A 22515-nucleotide genomic window follows, 5' to 3' on the forward strand; every position below is an offset into this window, starting at 1 on the left:
CGAAAAGTTCATTGATAGAATTGGCAACGAATTTGATAAATGATTATTGTTTGAGTACTTTTTGATGCAAAGATGGAACCAAGAAAGAGATGTTTTCAGCGTCTTAAATATTTCCTTTTTATTGATATGTTATCATATTTAGCGAAATGTCTTTAGGTTTGAGACTGACAGAAAAAGACATTTAAAGACATCACTTTGGACAGAAGAACTGAGATGTACATTTCTGACTATTTTTGACAATTATTTTTGATTTATAGACCAAAGGATAAATCAGTTATTCAAAAAAGAAACTGTCAGTACAATATTTCAATAAAGTAAAGCAAAAGTCAGCTTTTGAATTTGTTGTTGGGGCAGGCTAAAATGGCCATCTACTCAGCAGGAGGAATGAAGTTGCGGAGTCATTGGATACCGATGCAGTTTTGATTTTCAAGCGGGTGGTAAAAGCAAGACTGAAAACGGACAGTTACTTTTGCTTAACCAAAAATGTGGGAGAATTTGAGACCATAGAAATGCTTTGTGTTCTGTGGAGAATGATGATCTTATTTTCAGTCATTTTCTGAACTGACAATGTGTGTCAATGTGTCTGCTTGGTTATTTGCTTTGTGAATAAAAGTGGTTTGAAAAATCAAAAGAAAATCTCTCTCTCTCTCTCAAACAGAAATCGCACAGATTTCTCAGGTGGCCGATTGTGCGCTCCAAATAATAAAATACTAACATTTCAATGTCTTCCTTCGGGTTCCCTTACACACCAGCTGGTTTTCTGCAAAGGTACAAAAGAACCAGACGGATGACTGAGCATGTGATGGGGATGAACCCTTAAATGACCTGACTGCAGGACAGAAACACTCTATTGTCACATTCTGACTCATTTCATCTACATTTGAAGGAAGAAGTCGTCAAATGTTTCACTTCTCTGTAATAAGACTAATTCCACAGAATAGAAGTAGTCCTGCATTTGAAATTCTGCTGAAGTAACTTCACAAAAGTATTTGCATCCAAATAAAATTAAAGGTGGGTATGTAATTCACTTCAGAAACACTTGTTATATTCCATGGAATGCTCTTAACATCCCGATAGCAATGAATATCTTAAATGCTTTGACAATAAATACATAAAACATGTCATCTGTGGAAGCCGTGGCGCTGTAAAAAGCACGACCAATCATCTGAGCCGGCTAACGTAACTGGATGGCCTACCTGCCTGTCAGCCTTCCATCTGGGCACAAACTTATCTCGTGCCCTCATTGGTCATGTGCGCGTTCGTGTGTTGGAGGAGGGGCTCTGTCAGGAAGTCTGAAGGAAGGGACAGATTTGTTTCGGCTGCATACTTTAAAATTCTAGCGCACTCGAGCTGGTTCTTACCTACCCTACCATTTTCTTAAGTATGCAAAGTATTTTTAAAATATGCAATTTCAGAATCATTCATATATTATATTAGTGTATTTTAATTATTGATGCATTATTTTGAGAAACATTAATTAAAAAATAGTATTTGAAAGAATATTAAAGGTAATAGTACTCATAATGCAGAATGGATAACTTCTGATAGGATTCATCCTTACAGCATTAATGTGTTAGTCACTTGTTGCTGCTTATGGTAAAGAAGGAACTCTTTAACATCTTGGTAGCTTCATCTCGAATAATAAATCATCATTTATTAGTTGCATTAAAAACAAGCCAAGGACTTTTATATTTACTTTCAAAATGACATGTTGAAAATATAAACTCAGTAAATAAAAGTGCCTGCAAGTTGTACTAAAGTAGTGTGAGGAAATGTACTTAGTTACTTCCCACCAATGTTTGCTGGATGGTTTAATCTAAAAATAATACACAATGTTAAGTTGATTTTATTTTTGCATTATTCATCGGAATATGTAAAGCAAGTTTATTTCACAAATAAATGAAGTGAAGTCAAAAGTAGCCTACGACATTTCCCTCTGAGAGGTAACTGTAGAAGAAGAACTATAAGGTAGAAAAATACAAGATATATATATATATATATCTTGTATTTTATATATATATATATATAATACCTAGTACTACCTGAGACGTGTACTAATACGAGGGGGCAGTGACAATAATGTAAAGTCATACGAGAGCTCCTTTTCAGAAATGCAAAAAGTCGCAGCAACATGAAAGTTCCTCATCAGAGACCAACATGGTTCAAAGTTACGTTAGTGGACAAAAGGCTCTTTAAACTCACTGACAGGAAATTACAACCGACTTTAGCCACAATACCTAACAACAACAACAACAACAACAATGGAGGACAGCTGTTCTGCATTAATTCATTAACGCTTCTGAAACACAGCATAACAAACTCTTTATTTCGTAAACACAAGCTAGCAGCTAGCCTCCGTATGGCTGACCACTGGTAATTACAAATACACTATGCTACACACAAGTTGTAGAGTGATTTATGTGTGCTCTGTCAGATCATTTACATACAGACAACAACACTCAGAGAGGGCATTAGTAGCTCATTAGCTTGTGAGTTAGCTACCCGGTTGCTAAATAAGCTACCTTCAGTTAGTCCGCTGAAAGTCCGATGTTTAGCTCTCAGAAAGATATCCTCACTGTCCGCCATGTTGAAGAAAAGTCCCAAGAAACTTATTTGTGACTTATCAGGGAACTTCCGAGGAGATTTGTCGGGTGTTTTCTAGCTGTCTGTGCCGCTCTGTTGTGATTATGAATCTATCGGGGATCGACTACAATGCCTGGTCCATCCTGAGTGTGTGTGGCTTTCCCCCGTGTGGCTGCACCCTGTACTCAAAGCTGGTACTTTGGTAAAATTTGAAATATTACAGTGTAAAAATACTCTGTTACAAGTTAAAGTCCTGCATTTAAAATCTTACTTATGTAAAAGTACAAAAGCATTCTCATCAAAATGTATTTAAAGTCATAATCACTAAGAACTACATATGAAATAACTGGATTATTTTATTGATGCATTAAACTGTCACTGCTGTTAAAGGTGGAGCTACTTTTAACAACTTTATATACTGCTGCTGGATATATAAACCTGTAATTATACATCAAAATGTATGTATTCTTTTATTTAGATTATGTTTGAGCTAATAATCTGAATCTGTAAACAAATAAGTTACTACATTTGTCAAATAAATGCAGTGGAGTAAAAAGTACAATATTGGCTTTCGAAAAGTAGTGGAGTGGAAGTATAAAGTAGCATAAAATAAAAATACTACCCCAAAATAGTACTTACAATACTTGAGTAAATGTACTTGACTATAACAGCAGGTACAGCCTAACGATTAAGTATAGATTATAACGTTCATTTTCTCAAGTATGTATACTGCTTTTGTCTAATTCTCTTCAGGTTTTGGATGTAATTAGATGACATTAAACACCTGTAGTCCAGAAAATGTGCACTTCTTGATAAAAACTCACCCCCAGCCCGAAAAAGTTGACAAAAAGGAGGCACCATGGACAGAGGTATTAATACAATTCAACCTGATCCCCCCACTCTCTTTTTATCTGAAGAAACTACTCATCTGGTAGCTTTACTGTTAAATAAAATGTTAGAATGAAAGTTAAAAGTCCACCTTTAATGACTCCAGTAGGCTCAAAAACCATCAGACGTGCTTTAGAGGTTTGCTTTTTAACCACTAAAGGTCCCATGTCATGGCCATTTCTACTGATCATAATTCCATTGTTGAGGTCTACTAAAATACATTTATATTGTGCAATTTTCCAAACTCACATTGGTTTCTCATACAGCATCTCTGTGTATTCACTCTCTGTCCTACACGGCTTGTTGGAGCTCCTGCCCCCCCCCCCCCCCCCCTCTGTGAGCCCAGTGGCCTTCTGTGAGATACACAGCGACACACACACACACACCCGCAGCCTGGCTGGGAGTTTATGTGTGTGCTTTCACACACCGACTCACAGCCTCGCCGGGTCCCGCCGTCTCAGGGAGGAGAAATCGGCGGAGCTGCAGCTGAGAAAAGATTGTGTGTGTGTGTGTGTGTGTGTGTGTGTGTGTGTGTGTGTGTGTGTGTGTGTGTGTGTGTGTGTGTGTGTGTGTGTGTGTGTGTGTGTGTGTGTGTGTGTGTGTGTGTGAGGAAGTAACGTAACTGCTCCACGGATTGGTCCATTTGGACCAATGGGTCCATTTGGGTATGGGCACGTCACTGTACCCAGGAAGACAAAGATAAATCTCCAACGAGGCGTTCTGGGGCAGCAGAGACAGGTCTTCTCTGTGTTAGAGTTGTACTCGCTACAGGGTGTACTTTGAGGTTTGTGACTCTGCAGACCGTTTACATGCAGACAAAGCTATAACACACAAGGGGACGGGTAATAACCGGAAAAGCATGACATGGGCCCTTTACATTAAAAACCGGCCACTTCACGTTGTCAAAAAATATTTCTATTCTATCCATCTGAAACTAAAGCACCTCTTTTCAGGATCTCTTTGATCACAATGCACCTGTTGGACCAAAAGAGACAACAAAGAAATCAACTGCACTTGAAAAATGTGAAATAAAATAAACTATTGCAATGACTGATACCATTTTTATTCAGTAAGGGACATTTTCAAAACAGACAGAATTTAAGATTGAGGCTCTCTCTCTGTTTACGCTGTATGTCCATGAGGATTTAAGCATCTTCTGTGTGTTTCGGTTGTGATACATTTAAACCAAGGAGCTGATTCTCATGAGCACCACTTCTTAAGAACCCTTTCTGTTTCTTAGAAGGTCCCCAGGGATCCTGTGGGCATTGCCTCCTGCTGGACCACTTCTTTGTTCAGGGGCTATTTTTCCAAATGTATATCCCCTGCTTAAGCTGCTGTGCCAGACACTGCCTATTGTGGAACATTATTGTTATTTAAGAATTTCCAAAACAATGGCAACCTACGACAGAGAATGAATAAAGTGTGGGGGGGGGGACGACGCTCCCACGCCTTTTCCTCGACGACAAAACCGGACAGTGATTTGCGTATTCCGGGGCTTTTATTGTAATATTTCACAAAAAGAAAATGCTCTCTCTCTTCCTCATCCCTCGCAGTCTCACTCCCTCCCCATGCGTCCTCCTCCTCTCCTTTTGCGCACCAGGCTCTCCCACCCTCGCCTCTTCTCTTCTCTCACTGCGCTCTCAGCGTCGGTGCAGCTTGTGTCTCTGCCTACTCCTGTGCGTAAGAGCGCACCGATGGATATGTAAAGTGATGCACTCCTGAAAAATCCGAGACTGCAAGTGCGTTTCTGAGACAGATGGAGAGATAAATACATTTCCGCGGAGGTTGTTTTTCATTCTGCGCGTTTCTTTTGGATGCATAAAGATGTTGATCGGCGCGGATGACGGTGCGTCGCTATTTGGATGTGTGTTTCTGGACTTTTTTCTAGCGTATCATGACCGTGCGCCCCTTTTCCTCTCTCCAAGTCTTTTCGTTTGAAGTTGAACGGAGGAGAGGGCACCATGAGAGGGAAATACTTTCTTCTCGGCTTCTTGTTGCTCAAACTTATGGCTCTGGTGTGCAAGGCTGACGGGGAGCCGGGACTGCTCGGAGGATTCGTCATGATCGCCACCTCCAACGGCTCAAGGGAGGAGGAGAGCGTGTCCGAGGAGACCCCGCACACGGAGGACAGGTGCCGGGGTTACTACGACGTGATGGGCCAGTGGGACCCGCCGTTTGTCTGCAAAACGGGCAACTACCTGTTCTGCTGCGGCACCTGTGGCTTCCGCTTCTGCTGCTCCTACAAACACTCGCGGCTGGACCAGAGCACCTGTAAGAATTACGACACTCCGATGTGGATGAAGACCGGACAGACTCCCTACAAAAAGATCAACAAGCTGATCGACACCACCAAAGACAAGACGAACTTAATCGTTTATATCATATGTGGAGTAGTGGCCATCATGGCTCTTGTGGGGATTTTCACCAAACTGGGGCTGGAAAAGGCGCACAGGCCTCAGAGAGAGAACATGTCCAGGTGAGTCTCCCCCCTCTCTCATTCCTTCCCTTTTTCTCTCACCCTCTCCTCAGTGCGCTTGTTTACAAAAGGACTCGCAGTAGTAGCCTACGCACGCACTGATGTGAAGTGCTCTTTTCTTCATCTGTGCACAACACAAGTATATTTATATATATCAATGGTCCTGCTTGTAATGTATTAGGCATATTATCTTTCACACAGGCTCTGGTTTCTTGGCAACCAGAGCAACTCTTCATATGGGAGACAAAGTGCTGCATGCTCTGTCCACTCCATCCATCCTTTGTGGTGTATGGCACTATATTACGTGCAGCTACTCTCCCCTTCAGGCGGGGGCGGGTGCATTTCACTAGAATAAGGCAGCATTTGCACTCCGTTGTATATAATGAAGGAGATACAATGCGTTCACACACCTTCATAGTGGAATCTAGTAGGCACAGCACACTTTCATCAGGTAATCACATGTATTTCCAATTGGCTGCACCTTACAGATTCAATACAATGGGTTGGTTGTGACTCTGGGGGGTGAATCGGAGTCTAATCAAAGGCTTGGTGGTTCGATACCCTTCCCCTCCAGATGAAGTATCCTTAAGCAAGATACTTAACCACCAACATCGCTCCTGTAGGCAAATTGTATCAATCAAATGTTATTCAAAGCCTGATATCACAAATGACAAGTCTCAGGTGGCTTTACAGTGAGTACAGCATCTGTCCTTTGACCCTGGGACCTATAGACTACTACTAAATACCTTTAATCAACGGGGGTAAAAAATGGAAGAAAGGTTAGGGAGAGCAACATGTCTACGCTATATGAGGTAATCACATGCATTTACAATTGGCTGCATCTAACAAGTCCATTGAAAAGGGGTGAATGTCACTCAGGGAGTCAACCAATCTCTTCAGTCAACATGTTGAAGTGTCCTTAAGAAGGATACTTAACACAAAATTGCTCATTTGATTTGATCAATCAAACATTATTTGTATAACCCATATCACACGTTATACACATCTCAGGGGGCTTTACAGTGTGTACAGCATCTGCCATCAACCCTACACTACCAAAGAAACCCCACAATTAACATGGACAAATTGTACTGTAATATTGAAGTGTTCAGTATGAACAGGGATGGGAGGGTTACTTTAAGAATGTAATCAGTAATTTAATCTGAGTATCAAAATATAAAAGTAATGCAACTTTCCGTTACCTCAATATCAAATGCAATTCAAATCAATAAAAGAGAAAATAAATAACAACAAGATGTCTTAAATGTATATCATGTAAAACAACAGGACAATGTGATTTGTATCCTGGTGCTTAATCCCATTACATGTAATCCGTTACTCCCCAAACCTGGCGCTCAATGACGTAAGGAAACGATTCTGTGCAGCAGTTTCAATTAAGGATGTTATTTACAGCTTCTCATGTCCCGTCCCGTCCCCCCCCCCCCCCCCATCTCTCTGCAGGGCCGTGGCCAGTGTGCTGCAGGGCGGGTGTCCAGGTGAGCCGTATCGCGGGGAGGAGGCCCTCGGGATGCATTCACAGCACTTTGTTTCCAGGGCCACAAACCTCCGTGAGTGTTTTTAATGTTTTGGACAGCTCATTACAGCATACAGAGGTGTGGGTGGGGTGTGTGTGTGTGTGTGTGTGTGTGTGTGTGTGTGTGTGTGTGTGTGTGTGTGTGTGTGGTGTGTGTGTGTGTGTGTGTGTGTGTGTGTGTCAGCAGAAAAAAGCTGCTTGAATGGGTTCAGGTTGGCCCTGATGAAGTCATCTGAAGTGATGTAAGGATGCGAGAGCGGCTCACTCGTCCCAGCTGGGCTCTAAAAAACCACGTTCATATCTGCCTGAGAAAATCCTCAAATACACATACACACACACACACACACACACACACACACACACACACACACACACACACACACACACACACACACACACACACACACACACACACACACGAATATGTGCCTGCTTTTCAAAACCAGCCGTTATTCACTGTTTTATTTTGGATCATGCCCATATGATATAATGAGACTTAGAAAAGGGGGAGTGGGAGTGTGTGTGTGTGTGTGTGTGTGTGTGTGTGTGTGTGTGTGTGTGTGTGTGTGTGTGTGTGAGGAAGTAAGTGGTGGTGATGTTTGTGTAGGGGGATTGGGAGGGGGGTGCTGGGAGTTTGAAGGGTGGTGGTGTTGGTGGAACAGAGCGTATGAATGCCATCTATTTTCTGCTGCGTCCCGTGGGCTGCTACTGTACCAAGCTTCTTTGTCTTCTAACACTGAAGATCAAACAGATGAATCCACACAAAAACACACACTCATTCCAATATGTGCAGACCCGAGCATACAGTACACACACACAGTCACACACAGCGTTCGGATCCTCTTAAAGTTGCATCATATTTTTTTGAGCCAAGACAAAAAGCAGATCTTAGATGAATTTGTTGGAGACGTATAGGGACTGCACTCACACTGGGCTTATTAGAGGACTGTGTTTCTATCAAGCGATACACAAACAGGATATATCTAACTGCAGCCGAAATCTGTTGAAATCGCATGTTAAAAATACCGCATCTTGCCGTTTTGTCTGCGTTTCACCCGAACTTAAATCAATTTGAACCAGTTTCTAATGGTGTTTGAAAGTCGTAGTTTGTGGAAAAGCTAAAAGATGGCAATTGGATGACATTATTTGGCACATTTTGGGACAACACATAAGGAATTGTGTTGGTATTGAGTCAGTTGTGATAGCTAAAGAAGTTCTGCCTTGTAGGTGCTTGAGGGGGGTCGCACTGAATGATTGTTTTGCTGGACATTTGTAGGGACACGCATGACAAATAACAGAAATGCTTCTCGGAAGATATCAGACAAACCCTGGTGTGAGGTTACGGTGCATGATAGGATACTTGGGTTGAGAACAGAGCACACTTTTTGGGTCGTGAAAAGAACATTCTCACTCTTATGCCATCTGTGGGAGGCGTGTGGTGCAGTGGGTAGTGCGTTGGTGTTCGGATCAGGGGTGCACAGGTTCAAACCCCACTGCAGTCAGCATGTCGTTGTGTCCCTGACAGGGGCGGTTCTAGGGGGGGCCAGGAGGGGCCAGTGCCCCCCTAACACTGACCTCTGACACCCCTAACAATGACATTTTTTTAATTAATTTTTTTAAATGTATATTTTCTGGTACTCGTTTTGCCAAAAACCGCAGGATTTTGTTTCTGTAATGTGAGATTGTGCAGACACCCTTATGTAAAGTAGAGATGTAACTGTTCATTGCCTTTATTTTTATATAAATATGGTGTTAGTGCAAACATTGCACTATAACTTAAGCTGAAGCTAACAGTAATAACTATAAGATCTATCTGAAATAAATAAGTGTACTGAAACAAATACCAATAACTGTATTGCATTGTTTTCTTATGCGCAATTACTTCATACTGTCTAGTTCTCTTTTTCGTCCTGCATTTATTGTGCCCCCCTCAGAAAATAACTGGCCCCCCCAGTCAAATTGGTCTAGAACCGCCACTGGTCCCTGAGACACTTCACCTCAAATTGCTCCTGTGGGGATTGCCCACAGTATTCAGTATGTAAGTCACTTTGGATAAAAGCGTCTAACAAGTGACTTAATGTAATGTAATCTATCCTCTATCTATGGTTCAAGATTCAAGGCTTCATTGTCATGTGTACATAGCCACAGTGTAGTTATGACAATGAAAATATCAGGTCACAGGCTCCTCTAACAGCGCAACACAATAACACAGATGGAAGTAAATACAATAAAATAGTAAGTAGTTGGAATATTGATATATATATAAATTGCAAACAGATGAATGTTATGGATGATCTTTCAAAACGTCAGGTGTTTAACGGTCTTATGGCCTGTGGGATGAAACTGTCCCTGAGTCTGGTGGTTGGGATCAAACAGTTTTCCTGGGAATTGTGGGGCACTATTGAGTGCTATAACAGACTGACAGACAGGAAGTGTTCATGTTAGGAAGTGTTCGGGGTGGTGGATAACTACTTCTGTGCGCAAGAATGAGATAAACATGTAATCCTACAACAGCATCCCCTGGCTATGACAAGGTGACGTAACCCTACTCAGCATGAAGCACTGCGCCCACTGACACCATCAACATCAGGATGAGAGCACGGCTCGTGGAAAAGGGGAAAGAAAGGTTGCATTAATTAAAATGATTTGGTTCCAGAGAGGAGAGGAGTGGGGCTCAATATGAAAAAAAGTGCAACCATGAAAAGAGATGAATAACACTCTCCGTAGGTGTTAGGGTCCTCGAGTTTCCTTCCTCGCTGTGGGAGAGATGAGATAGCGTGGTGGCCTTTCACCCGAGGACACTGCTGTGAAATAGCGATTATTATTTGCTATGTGGAACCTGCTCCACCGGACCTTTTAATCCTGGGGGTTGTGGGTAATCATGTGAAAAGTTATTAACCTCTGCGATACGGGGGATCCTCCTCGAGAGCCACCTGACCGGTTTGAGGGCCCTTTTGCCGGTCCAACAGACACGATTCATCACGGGGAGGGGAATTAGATATGGATTGGCTGGATGTGGACATGTGATTCTTGATTTGAGTGATTAAGCGAAGATATATAGACTGTAAAGGGCGAGAGGATTTTTCATCAAGAAGCCAATGATAGTGTAAAGAGAGAGGAGATTGTAAAGTTGAGTACTTTGGCTGATCGATGTGGCCACATTTGTTTACACTGAAACAAGTAACTTCATATCTTGATAAGGATATACTGCATGTAGAATATGCTATGGTTTCTGGTATTTTAATAGATGAATAGTCCATATGAAATAACTACGGTGGCCGACAGGTGCAAACGCGCTACAGCGACCCAAAACATTTCGATAAGGAGAAATGCTCTGCAGTTTTTCAAAACACATGCGAATGAAGAAACATCTTCTTCACCAACTTCAGGAAACAAGCGGATCATTTACTGAAAGCGCTGCGTAAACAAAACGCTGCAAGAAGATCAAAACACAACGGATACGGGGACACTAAAGAGTGACGCACACAGCTGGGACCGGAGCACTTGTTGACATTGGGGGTTTATAAAGTTGGCCAACTGTTGTAAATAACCCATGGTAAAGCTTATGTTTGTATACTTCTGTGCGAAGAACTAAAAAGTTGTATCTCAAGTAAAAGCAGCAGCAAAATGAACATTATAGTTTCGAGTGAAGTTATAAATACTTCCAACGACACACTGACTAAGATGCATTAGAGCGGAGCAATATATCGATTGTGTGATATTGCATGTGTGTTGTCCTGGTTTCAAAGGCTTTCGTTTTTTGGACGTACTAGTTTTCTTTTGAACTGATTCATAATTGCCTTAACACACTTAGCCATTTTATCCCCATCACTGATGATAATCAAACATTTTATGCGGATAATATTTTGTAAATCCTAGTCAACAATACGACTTTGTTGCAATATCGATATCGAGGTATTGATCAAACTTTTTAAAAGTTATTTCTCCATATGGTCCCACCCTGCAGGCACAACAATAGGTTGATTTTGATCCAATTTTCTGATACATTTGAATGCCTGTGTTCTCATTATTATCAATTTAGAGATTGTAAGTATGTATTACGGTACCTCTACTGTATATAGCGCAGGACTTTGCTAGAAAATCTATTTTTACTATTGACTACATATTGATTATAGCTTATTGCTCTATTTCACGCATCACTGATTCAAGTGTTGCAGGTCATTGCTACTTATGTTAGTGGAGGAAACTCCTTAGGGCCATGCATGCGCGTCTGTCTGTCACAAAATACTATTATTAAAATGCATCACTGATGACCACAGCTGCTTCATCATGTATAGGTTTCCCCCTGCAAGCATTCGCAAAAAGAGTCCAGAAAGCAAACAAACCCCCTATTCCCTTTACTATGCTGAGTCGGGCTCATTTGTAATCATTAACCCATGTTCCAGTGAGAAAGTATCAATTAGTGATACAGGAGCCCGAGGCATGTGTGTGTTATGTTGTGGGACCCTGTGAATATCCACGAGGGGCCCCTGCAACCGACTGCATATAAAGAAAAGAGGCTTTGTGAAGCAAAGATCCCCAGGTGGGCCCGTTGTCTGGCCGACTTTCATGGCATCTCCAAACCCAGAGACTTCGTTTGAATCCTTAAAAAGGCTGAGAAATCCTGCGTCTCTTCGCCTCTGGCTTCAAGGAGCTGGAGAGAGAAAGAAGCGGAGGGATGGAGGGAGAGGGGGGGGGACAGTGGAAGGAGAAGGAACAATGAGATTTTATACCCTTTTTTCAAACGGTACAAGCACGCACATAAAAGGATTTTTAAGCGCGGGAAAAATACAGAGAAAATAATCGATAGACTCCTTTCCAAATCCCAAGAATCAAGTTTGACTTTCTTGGTGTGTCTCGCCAGAAATAAGGGTTAGCAGACAAAGCAGCTTGGAGGCAAGTCACAATGTTAATACCAAAGTAGCTGGTTGTATACTAAAAAGGGACAATTTGGATGGTTTTCTGTTTCTGTCGTAGAACTTCAAATGTTCTGTCAGTGGAGTCTGGTGGCTTTGCAAAGAGCTCATCTTGAGCCATTACGGCAGCATTCAGGACGACCTTCGCTAACGTTTTTGGCACCAAAATCTTTTCATTGTAATGACAAGCAGCAGCAGCTAATCTCTTTTTTCCCTACACTCACTGTGTAATCTAATAAAGTGGTGACATTTAATTGGAAAACAGTATTTATCCTCGCGAATTATAACACACCATGAACAATTCCTCCACACCAGTGTTACACTTCTTAGCTCTGTGATTTGTCATTTCGGGTATCAAATTAAGAGCTCTAGGTGGGCAGCGCTATTAGTTTTATTAAGACAAAACACACACAGCTACACACACACACACAGCTACACACACACACACACACACACACACACACACACACACACACACACACACACACACACACACACACACACACACACACACACACACACACACGCACGCACACACTCACCATGCTCCATATTCACAACTCAATTCACAATATGCAGGCTTAATTACCCACCAGCAGTTATAATCTTTCCTTAAACATTGTGAGATGGGAAGGATGAAAATGTAATAGGTAATTGCTTCTGAGATTGCAGAGGCACGAGGAAAGGCGCCGTCTGCAAAAAAATACTCCTGCTCCGCTTTGTGACTGTGTGTACAAATGTGTGTGAAGGTGTGTGTGAGCGCCTGTCAAAAGGAGCTGTGCATATCCTTCGTTAAAAGTAGGTGACTGTGTGACCTTGTCTTCCCAGCTGTCATCCAAGCCTTCAGTGTGTCACATCTGATTGCAGAGTGTCAGAGCGGAAAAGAGAAGCTGCAGCTAGTGAACCCACAGCTTGCTGCTGCTGCACGGGCTGTATATAAAACAAGAGAATCACAGAGCGGGAGGTAGTTATCTGGGAGGCGTCACTCTGGCAACAGTTCCGTTTGAAGCTCAGCGTCGGTCCTCGTGTTCAAACGGGGAAGAAAGCAGGTGAAGTCGAACCTCCGACCCAGAGTTTGTCTCTCAGACTCAGAAAAGCTTCCGCAATATCTACTGCGGGTTCCTTTTCATCCATGCCATTGTGGAAAGTGTTTGAGAAAACTGCCATTTACAAAAAAAACGGCTTATCTTCAACAGTTCACCTGGTATTTACAAACATACAGGCATAATTTGACATTTAGGGAAATACGTTATTCACTCTCTTGGTGTGAGCTACCTGAGGAAATGATACCGCTTTCATATGTGAATGTTGAATATGAAGCTACAGCAAGCAAACGGTTTGCTTAGTTCAGTAAAATGACGGAAAGCAGGGGCTTCTACACTGAACAAAAATATAAACGCAACATTTTTGTTTTTGCTCCCATTTTGCATGAGATGAACTCAAAGATCTAAAACATTTTCTATAAACACAAAATAACCATTTCTCTCAAATATTGTTCACAAATCTGAACAAATCTGTGATAGTGAGCACTTCTCCTTTGCCGAGATAATCCATCCCACCTCACAGGTGTGGCATATCAAGATGCTGATTAGACAGCATGATTATTGCACAGGTGTGCCTTAGGCTGGCCACAATAAAAGGCCACTCTGAAACGTGCATTTTTGCTTTATTGGGGGGGTCCGAAAACCAGTCAGTATCTGGTGTGAGGGGTAGGGGTAGGGTTAGGGTTAGGGTAATGTTGTGAATCGAGTGGCCTGTGTTCGTCGTCCATTACATACGCCTGCCCATACCATAACCCCACCACCACCATGGGCCACTCGATTCACAACATTACCCTAACCCTACCCCTACCCCTCACACCAGATACTGACTGGTTTTCGGACCCCCCCCAGACCCCCCCAATAAAGCAAAACTGCACGTTTCAGAGTGGCCTTTTATTGTGGCCAGACATAAAATACCTGTCACTCAAGACAAACATGCTCCAAAGCATGCTTTCCTGTAATGCTAAAATCTCTCTGAGAATAACCGAGCAACAGGTTTCAAATCACTTTTCAATGAAGGCCAATGACGTGAAGCTACAAACTGACGTCTGACACTTGTTGCTGCTAAACACGATACTAGTTCAAGTTAAGCCTGGGTCCAATTACACCATGAACCGTCAACCAACCTCATGTTTTCGGGTTACCATTATCGTTCTCATCCTCTCAAAAAATCCCGTTCTGTTCAGTCAAAAAATGGCAGAAAAACATATCCTTGTTGTTAGCCAGTTGCCATGGCCACCTAACAACAACGATACATCATAGTGCGCTTGAACGGTGACTCTTTAACGAAGATACTGGCCACGCTTGGTTGTTTTGTAGCTCTGTTACTCGTTGTGTGTTCCAGTTGTTTCACCAAACTGAAGAAAGTGATTTTAGCTGTTACCTGTCAAATGGCAAGTCCACATATTGTAACTTTTGCTACAGATAATATACTTTCCTGCTTCTTCACACAATTCAGCTTCTCTCCGAGCTGTCAGACATCCCCATCTGTCTCTTCATAACACCTTGCATTAAAGGTGATTTAGTTTGTCTGAATAGCTCATCACTCTGAGTCCTGACAAATCCCACTGCTATCACGGTGCAGTATTTGACCGTAGAAATAGTCTAAAGGGGAGTTGAGCAACTAGGAAAAAAGTCACAGGCTCAGATTCTCAGAAAGTGCAGACGTCTCTCCTCCTCCTCTCCAGGGCTCCCTCACTTTGCCTAATTATCCTAATGTGAGGCCCTTCAGCAGCCCAGGGACACCATTAGGTTCTTGTTTATCAGAGCTCTGGGGCCCACACAGCCGGTGAGCATCGACCGGCGTCAGACAGCCCCTCAATTAAACACAGAAGGAGGCCGCGAGGGAGGTGTCGGCACAGAGGGAGGGAGGGAGGGAAAAAATAAGCAAGAAAAGATCAATTAGATTACTGAAAAGTAGCAGCCGACCCTTAGTTTTCGTCATGTTCCTGTTACCACCGGAGCATTATGTGCCGTATGAAAGGTATTGTAAAAATGGGACCTGTCCTCATTTCGTGGACATTTAAGGAAATCAAAGAGAGGTTTTTGACAGGCGAGAGAGAGAGAGAGAGAGAGAGAGAGAGAGAGAGAGAGAGAGAGAGAGAGAGAGAGAGAGAGGAGAGAGGAGAGAGGAGAGGAGGAGAGAGAGAGAGAGAGAGAGAGAGAGCCGAGAGGAGAGTCTCTCTCTCCTCTCTATCTCTCTCTCTCTCTCTCTCTCTCTCTCTCTGGCTCTCTCTCTCCTCTCGCTATGATAGAGTAGCGAATTGAATTGCGTGTCCAGGGGCTGCCGTAAGGGTGAATATTTTTAAAATATTTAAAATCAATCAATAACATTAATATAACGTTATATCGATAATGTACTCACTAAACTTACGATTCATTTCACTTTTTTTCTTGCCCTCTCCCGGTTTCCTCCCGGGGTTATATTTCTCCCGATTTCTGACAAAATCAGATTTACTCAGGACTGTTTCCACTCGGACTTTACTACAGCTACACCATTGTTTGGTTTCCATGGTAACGCGTCTCTTTAGTAGCGCGCAACTGAAAGTCTGAGAGGGTGAGGAAGATAGTCACAGAAAACAGAATCGACTACTCTACCCTCTGCTCACTCCTTTCCGGTAAAATACAGGTCCAGCCCACATATGCTCCATCAAGGATGGTGCTAGGCCGCAAGGCAGTGCACTTACAACTACAATAAGCATGTTAATGTTAATCTAACAGCTCCGGCGATCCACTAGCACCCCATTTTGCATTTTGAAATGCTCCCGATTTCTGAGGTCTCAAGGTTGGCAAGTATGGTGAGGAGGGATAGTAGTACTTACGTGTGTACCATGTCTCAACGACTAACAAAGTCAGGCTTTCAAAAAAGAAAAGAAAGGAGAGAAAGACAAGAGAGACTGGGACGCCCGTTTCAGTTCGTCCTTTTTCTGCCCTCAGTGTTTTGCATCAGCCAGCGTGTAATTTCACATCTTGTCATTGTGGTGCTGTAATAAAAGAAGGAATGGGGACAGTGAATATCTTAACATCTAATCAGGAAAAGCCCACCTCCTCCCCGTGAATATTAATCACTTAATTTACTCCCAGCAAGTCACGTCTTGCATTTGACAGGTAATCACGTCTTTGACTGTGTGTGTGGTGTGTGTGTGTGTGTGTGTGTGTGTGTGTGTGTGTGTGTGTGTGTGTGTGTGTGTGTGTGTGTGTGTGTGTGTGTGTGTGTGTGTGTGCGCCTGCGTATGCCCTTCAGTCAAATCCTGAGTGTGATGAGCAGCATTAAATCCATCTACATCGTCACTCAGTTCCCTTTGACTATCTGCAGTGATACAGCACTCGCAGGCAGTCATGGGATACGCAGACAGACTCCCCATCTGTATGTTTGAACAGGTGGTTATCACCACTGCTTTCTAATTAACTGCTACACTGGCTCTTCTTAATCGTCTATTCAAATGAATGAGTCAAGCCTTGTGCCAATATCAGGATTATTTTCCGTATTCACGCAAATATGTAATTATGGACGAAGATAAACAGTCTTTAAATCAAGGGTTTCCTTTGTAATTCCACTTGGCTCGATGCATGCATCCTCAATGCAGAATGGGAGCTATTGAAGAAACACCTGTATGTTTTTCTTCACATAGAAAAGCTCCGTGTCTGACACACACTGAAGCGAAATCTCAGCATTGTAAGGCCTCATATGTAGTTGTGTTACGCCGTGTGAAATCCTCTGTAATCTGCAGCTATTATCACAGCTTTCCTTATATAGGGAAACAGAGCCCTATCTTCTGTACTGCAGACAGTAATAATATATACATTGCTGCCTTTTCCCAACGGTGTTCCAGCAGTGCTTTAATGGTATTCACAGTGGAAGCTCTCCTCTCATGATCACTGCTAACTAGTGTTACTCGTTCCCTAGGGGCTAGTGTGCTTCTGCAGTTGCCAGGGAGCACGTAGATAGCGGTACAATTTGATTTGAATATGCATATCCACATCCTTATGCCAGAACAGTATCACCTGAACATCACAGGTTGTGAGTGTGGAGAAATAGTTATAAAGAAGGTGGATGACTCTAAAAGATAGATACATGCTTTAAATCAGGGGTGTCAAACTCAAGGCCCGGGATCCAAATCCGGCCCGTGACTTCATTTTATGCGGCCCCACAAGAGCTTGCAAAGATATTTATTATACGGTTACAGGCTGATTTACAGAAGCACATTGCCCATAAACTACATGTCCCACAATGCATCTCTCATTTGACTTTTTTCTCAGAATTAGACTTTTTTTTCAAAATGTCACTTTTCTTTCAAGATTTGACTTTTCTTTTTAAATCATTTTGTGACATTCTCACTGAAGAGACTTGCAATTATTTGCCCCAGACTTCTGCTTTCAGACCTAGTTAATTATGAAGTTATTACCCTATCCGATAATAATCCAATACAGAGGCAATAACATTATTTTATATATATTAAATATTTATATATGTATTTTTATATGTCTTATATTTACAACCTGCCCTTTGAGTGCAACCATAATGCTGATGTGGCCCGTGGTGAAATTGAGTTTGACACCCCTGCTTTAAATAGTATCTACAATTTAAAGGAAAAGAAGTGGGAAATATTGGCTAAAGGTGATGGGGAAAATAGAAGGATTACTTAGGTCAAAAAATGTACGCATAAACCGCTTAAATACTGGATGAACGATGAAAAAATGAGATAACCTTTGCAGGTAGACAGTTGTAAAAGTGAGCTAAAAGTTTAGGACCAAAGGAGGCTAAAGGACAGTTGAATTAGTTAACAAATAATGAAAGTACAATTGAAGGATTTATCGCTTAAACCGGTAAACTATTCCAGATGCAACATTGACAATCCGTCGTAAACATTGACAGTTTAATAATATGAAAGAAATATTGTAACAATGTTCAGTTTTCATAATCAAAAAATAGCATTCATTAAATCAGTTGATGATGAAAGGGTGATTGAGTTCAAGGTTGGGAAACCCACCTCTATTACAGGAGCTGAGCTGTGTGTTGGCCAGTCATAACAAGCCAGACTGAATACACGTGTGACTCCATGCGTGTGCTTTTTAAAAATCCTGGCTTTTGAAGAGAACAGTCTGTTGTGGTTGAACCGGCCAAAGCAACTAGATCACTTCCCATTCTCACCTCCTTGCGCACACACACGTGCATATGGACACCAAAGGGCAGCCTCACGTGTACAGCCTCCATGAACACACATGTATTCTGCAGGCTTCACACGGCCCCCCGGGGGCAGGCAGCAGATCTGCTTGGCAAGCTGTCTGATGCCACCAGCTACGTCAAGTCACAGGCTGGGAAAGCTCATGCTGGGAGCACATTTGTGAACCACCCCCCCCACACACACACACACACACACACACACACACACACACACACACACACACACACACACACACACACACACACACACACACACACACACACACACCCTTCCCTGTGTGTCATCCATCAGAATCAGAAACGGGTTTATTACCAGGTAGGTTGACACGTACGAGGGATTTAGGAATGTAGGAATTTAGACTAGAACACCTCTTGTTGTTAAATACCAACTATGTGCAATATATACCTGGCTGCTAAATCTTTAGAACTGTTACAGGGTGTGTATTTTTGTATCTATCTATCTATCTAACTATCTATCTATCTATCTATCTAACTATCTAACTATCTAACTATCTAACTATCTAACTATCTAACTATATATATATATATATCTATCTATCTATCTATCTATCTAACTATCTAACTATCTATCTATCTATCTATCTATCTATCTAACTATATATATATCTATCTAACTAACTAACTATATATCTATCTATCTAACTATCTATCTATCTAACTATATATCTATCTAACTAACTAACTAACTATCTATCTATCTATCTATCTAACTATCTATCTATCTATCTATCTATCTATCTATCTATCTAACTATCTAACTATATATCTAACTATATATCTATCTATCTAACTAACTAACTATATATCTATCTATCTAACTATCTATCTATCTAACTATATATCTATCTAACTAACTATCTAACTATATATCTATCTATTCTGATTTGACTTGGTGTTGTGGTGCATACATAAAAGTAAAACAAAAATGTAAAAACACAGATAGCGAGCTATTTTAAGAACACTATAATATCATTACAAAAACATGTCATGCCACCCATCACCTCCAACCCTTCCTCTCCATTTGGCCTGCGGGCGTCAGTATGGCCTGGCTGGCTCACCCCCCTGCCCCCAGGATGTAGGGATCCATTGGCAGCGTTCTTGCCACTCATCCTCCCGTCCTCATATATGCATATGGACACACACAAACTCGGCTTGCAGCCCCCCCCCCGCCCCCCATCCTGCTGGGCACTGGCCCACGGATAGGGGACATGTGGCTCGGCGAAATGCGTCACGATGCTGGGCTCCGCTCGCTCCGACAGATCTGGTGCCCGTCTGCCTGCATGCAAATCACCAGCCTGGAACGACTCACGAAAACAGAAAAGGAGTTTTGTTTTCCACCCGTCTGATGGCAGCCATCGCCCTGCTCCCAGCGCCCCTCGGCTTCTGGCCACTGTTGCCTTTTTCTTTTGCATTTGTTCTGTCTTATGGCAGTAGTTTGTTACAGAATCCTTTTTACTTCTGGTGTTGTTTTTGTTGCAGCATTCTAGATGCCATCGTACCCAGAGGGAAGCAGAAGTTCTGTCTGTAGCCATTAACTTTATATGTAAGCAACCGCCTTAGAAAACACAGATAAACATGTTCAGATAGCTCGACTACATATAATCTGTGCTGTGAGATGACGACCGAGTCTACAATTCAACAACAAATCTCCTTTCTGTGAGGATTTAAACCAAGACGTCAACAGGTTATTATTTTCCTTCTGGAAAGGTCATGCTGTTTTTATTTATTTTGCCCACATACCTTACACTGTTAGTGGAAGACTCACAGCCTTAAACACCCAAGGGAGAACAACACAGTATCACGAGTGAAACTATTCCTGCCTCAAAATCTCAACAAAGTATTAAAGCTAGCTCTGAAAAACGTGTAGCTTTCACTTTGCAATTGGACAATGGTGACCCAGTTTAATAAAGAAGTATTCAAGGAATAGCTTGACATGCTGCAAAGTACGCTCAATATGTGCTTGTTGATGGGAGTATCTCTGATGCTAAATATGAAAAGACAACAACTAGCCGCTATAGGAAAACGAATCAAACTAATCCTGCAGTCTAACGGTTCTCTGTAGTTTGTTCCTAACACTTGGATGTCTAAATCCTTTTTTGTCAAAAGCGCCCTGTTGGTGGTTTGGTGAACCTGCTGACTGAAAATGAAAATTTGAATTGCTTTTCTGCCCTTTCATTGGCCACCATATATGCAAATGCACCATTTCGGTATCTCCTCATCAGAGGCGGCAGCATGCCACGGTGTTTGTGCACGAAGCTATTTAATGAGCTTCATAATCCCAACGGGCCTTACTTTATTGGAAAATCAAAGAGTATATTAATTTAGGTGGCTGAACAGTTATATATATAGTCAACTGCACGCTTCCTGTGATGATGCATTCAAGTTTAATTCAGCTCTATTGTTGTGAAGGGCTCCTGCGTGCTCTTAACATCTTTGCAAATATGATAAACATCTCCAATCACATCAGAAAGGTACTTCTTTTGACTATAGAGAGGCGGTAATTGCATGTGAGTGTTTGCGGCAAGTAGGGGAATAAGAATTCAGAAGACAGGAATCCAGAGGGAGACGTACCTTCAGATGTCACTGTCAACCTCACCAGCAGGCAGCGATTGAATCAGTCGCCCTGAGGAATCCTGGGAAATGGAAGCAGATCTGAAAGTGCCTTTTCCCTCCCCTTATATTCTGATACAGCCTGACGGAGATTAGTCGTACATGCCAAGTCTGAAAGATAGAGACTGAGCGGAGAAGGGAACAAAATAAATGAGACTGGTAGAGCGGGAGCGGAGGACCAGAGATGATGGAAGAAAGATTGTGGGAAAAGAAAAGCAGAGGGGAGGCTGAGAGTGTTTGGCGAAAGATGGAGTGAGGAGATCCATACCGAGACCATCGATCTTTAGGGTCTTTCCTGATATGGAAGAGGGAAGACAGAGCAGATTCAGACCAAGGTCGCTGTTACTTTTCACCTTCAAACTCACAATGACAACATTCCTCTGTTGTGGAACGTGGGCTTCGACATTCATTTAGTGCTGAATTGGTCCAATAGGCGCTTTCCCACACTTTCGTACTTTTCCCACAAAGGTTCATCGGAACTTAGTTCATGAGAACTCTTTAGTTCTCATGAACTAAGTACAGATCGCGTTCACACCGGAATAAGTTCCCTGAGGGAGGATTAGGCAAATGAAGCCGCTGACGTCACTTCTTCTTCTTCTGCTTTGGGTTTACTGGCAGGCCGCAAACAACTTCACGGCGTATACTGCCACCCGAAGTCCCCGGCCGGAAGTCCCCGGAGTTGGGGACTGAAGCCTTCCGAGTAAATCGCCAGAACGCCGACACCTCCTCATCTCCACCGCTCCCATGTTTTCTTTTGTGTTGCCATAAGTTAGTCTCTCTCTGTTTCTGCGCTCGGCTAATGCTAATGCTAATAATGCTAATGCGAGGATAATAAAATGGCGGCTTCACAAAACTTTGTTGGAGTTTTACGGGGCGTGGTTTGCAATCCGCCCAGCCAATCAGACATAGGAACCTTTTTCTCCCACGAAAGTACCTGCTCTCTCGCAGGGGGTAAGGGGGTAAAAAGGTTCTCATGAACTCATTTTAGTTCCAGATCTTTTTGGTGTGAACGCGACATTTCGGAACTATATCGGAACTAAAGTGGGAAAAGTGCTGCGGTGTGAACTTTACGTTCAAAGTCCACGTTTCTGGAACATCGGCGAGTCTGTTACATGTCAAGAGTGAACCAACAGTACTGATGTGAATGTGGCAGTAGTTTATCCTGCATAGTTTACGAGTGGAAGACGAGAGACATTGATTTCTTGTTTTTGCAGGTAGACAATGAGAAGGAGGGGGCAGAGACAATTGGGTTAGGACTGCGA

General features: G+C 42.4%; 2 protein-coding genes across 2 annotated transcripts in view; one reads left to right on the forward strand and one right to left on the reverse strand.

Moving 5' to 3' along the window:
- The window catches only part of cpped1 (calcineurin-like phosphoesterase domain containing 1), a 54036-nt gene extending 51333 nt beyond the window's left edge, over positions 1-2703 (reverse strand). Inside the window, exon 1 of the mRNA XM_034217151.1 lies at positions 2523-2703. Within this exon, the coding sequence (XP_034073042.1) occupies positions 2523-2586 (64 nt within the window). The 5' untranslated portion in view covers positions 2587-2703. The remainder of the gene's footprint in view (positions 1-2522) is intronic.
- Positions 2704-5114: 2411 nt separating this feature from the next.
- Positions 5115-22515, forward strand: part of shisa9a (shisa family member 9a) — a 58462-nt gene continuing 41061 nt past the window's right edge. Inside the window, exons 1-2 of the mRNA XM_034217150.1 lie at positions 5115-5947; positions 7409-7515. Coding sequence (XP_034073041.1) covers positions 5433-5947; positions 7409-7515 — 622 coding nt within the window. The 5' untranslated portion in view covers positions 5115-5432. The remainder of the gene's footprint in view (positions 5948-7408; positions 7516-22515) is intronic.

Source organism: Gymnodraco acuticeps, unplaced genomic scaffold, assembly GCF_902827175.1.
Source record: "Gymnodraco acuticeps unplaced genomic scaffold, fGymAcu1.1, whole genome shotgun sequence".
Classification (NCBI taxonomy): Eukaryota; Metazoa; Chordata; class Actinopteri; order Perciformes; family Bathydraconidae; genus Gymnodraco; species Gymnodraco acuticeps.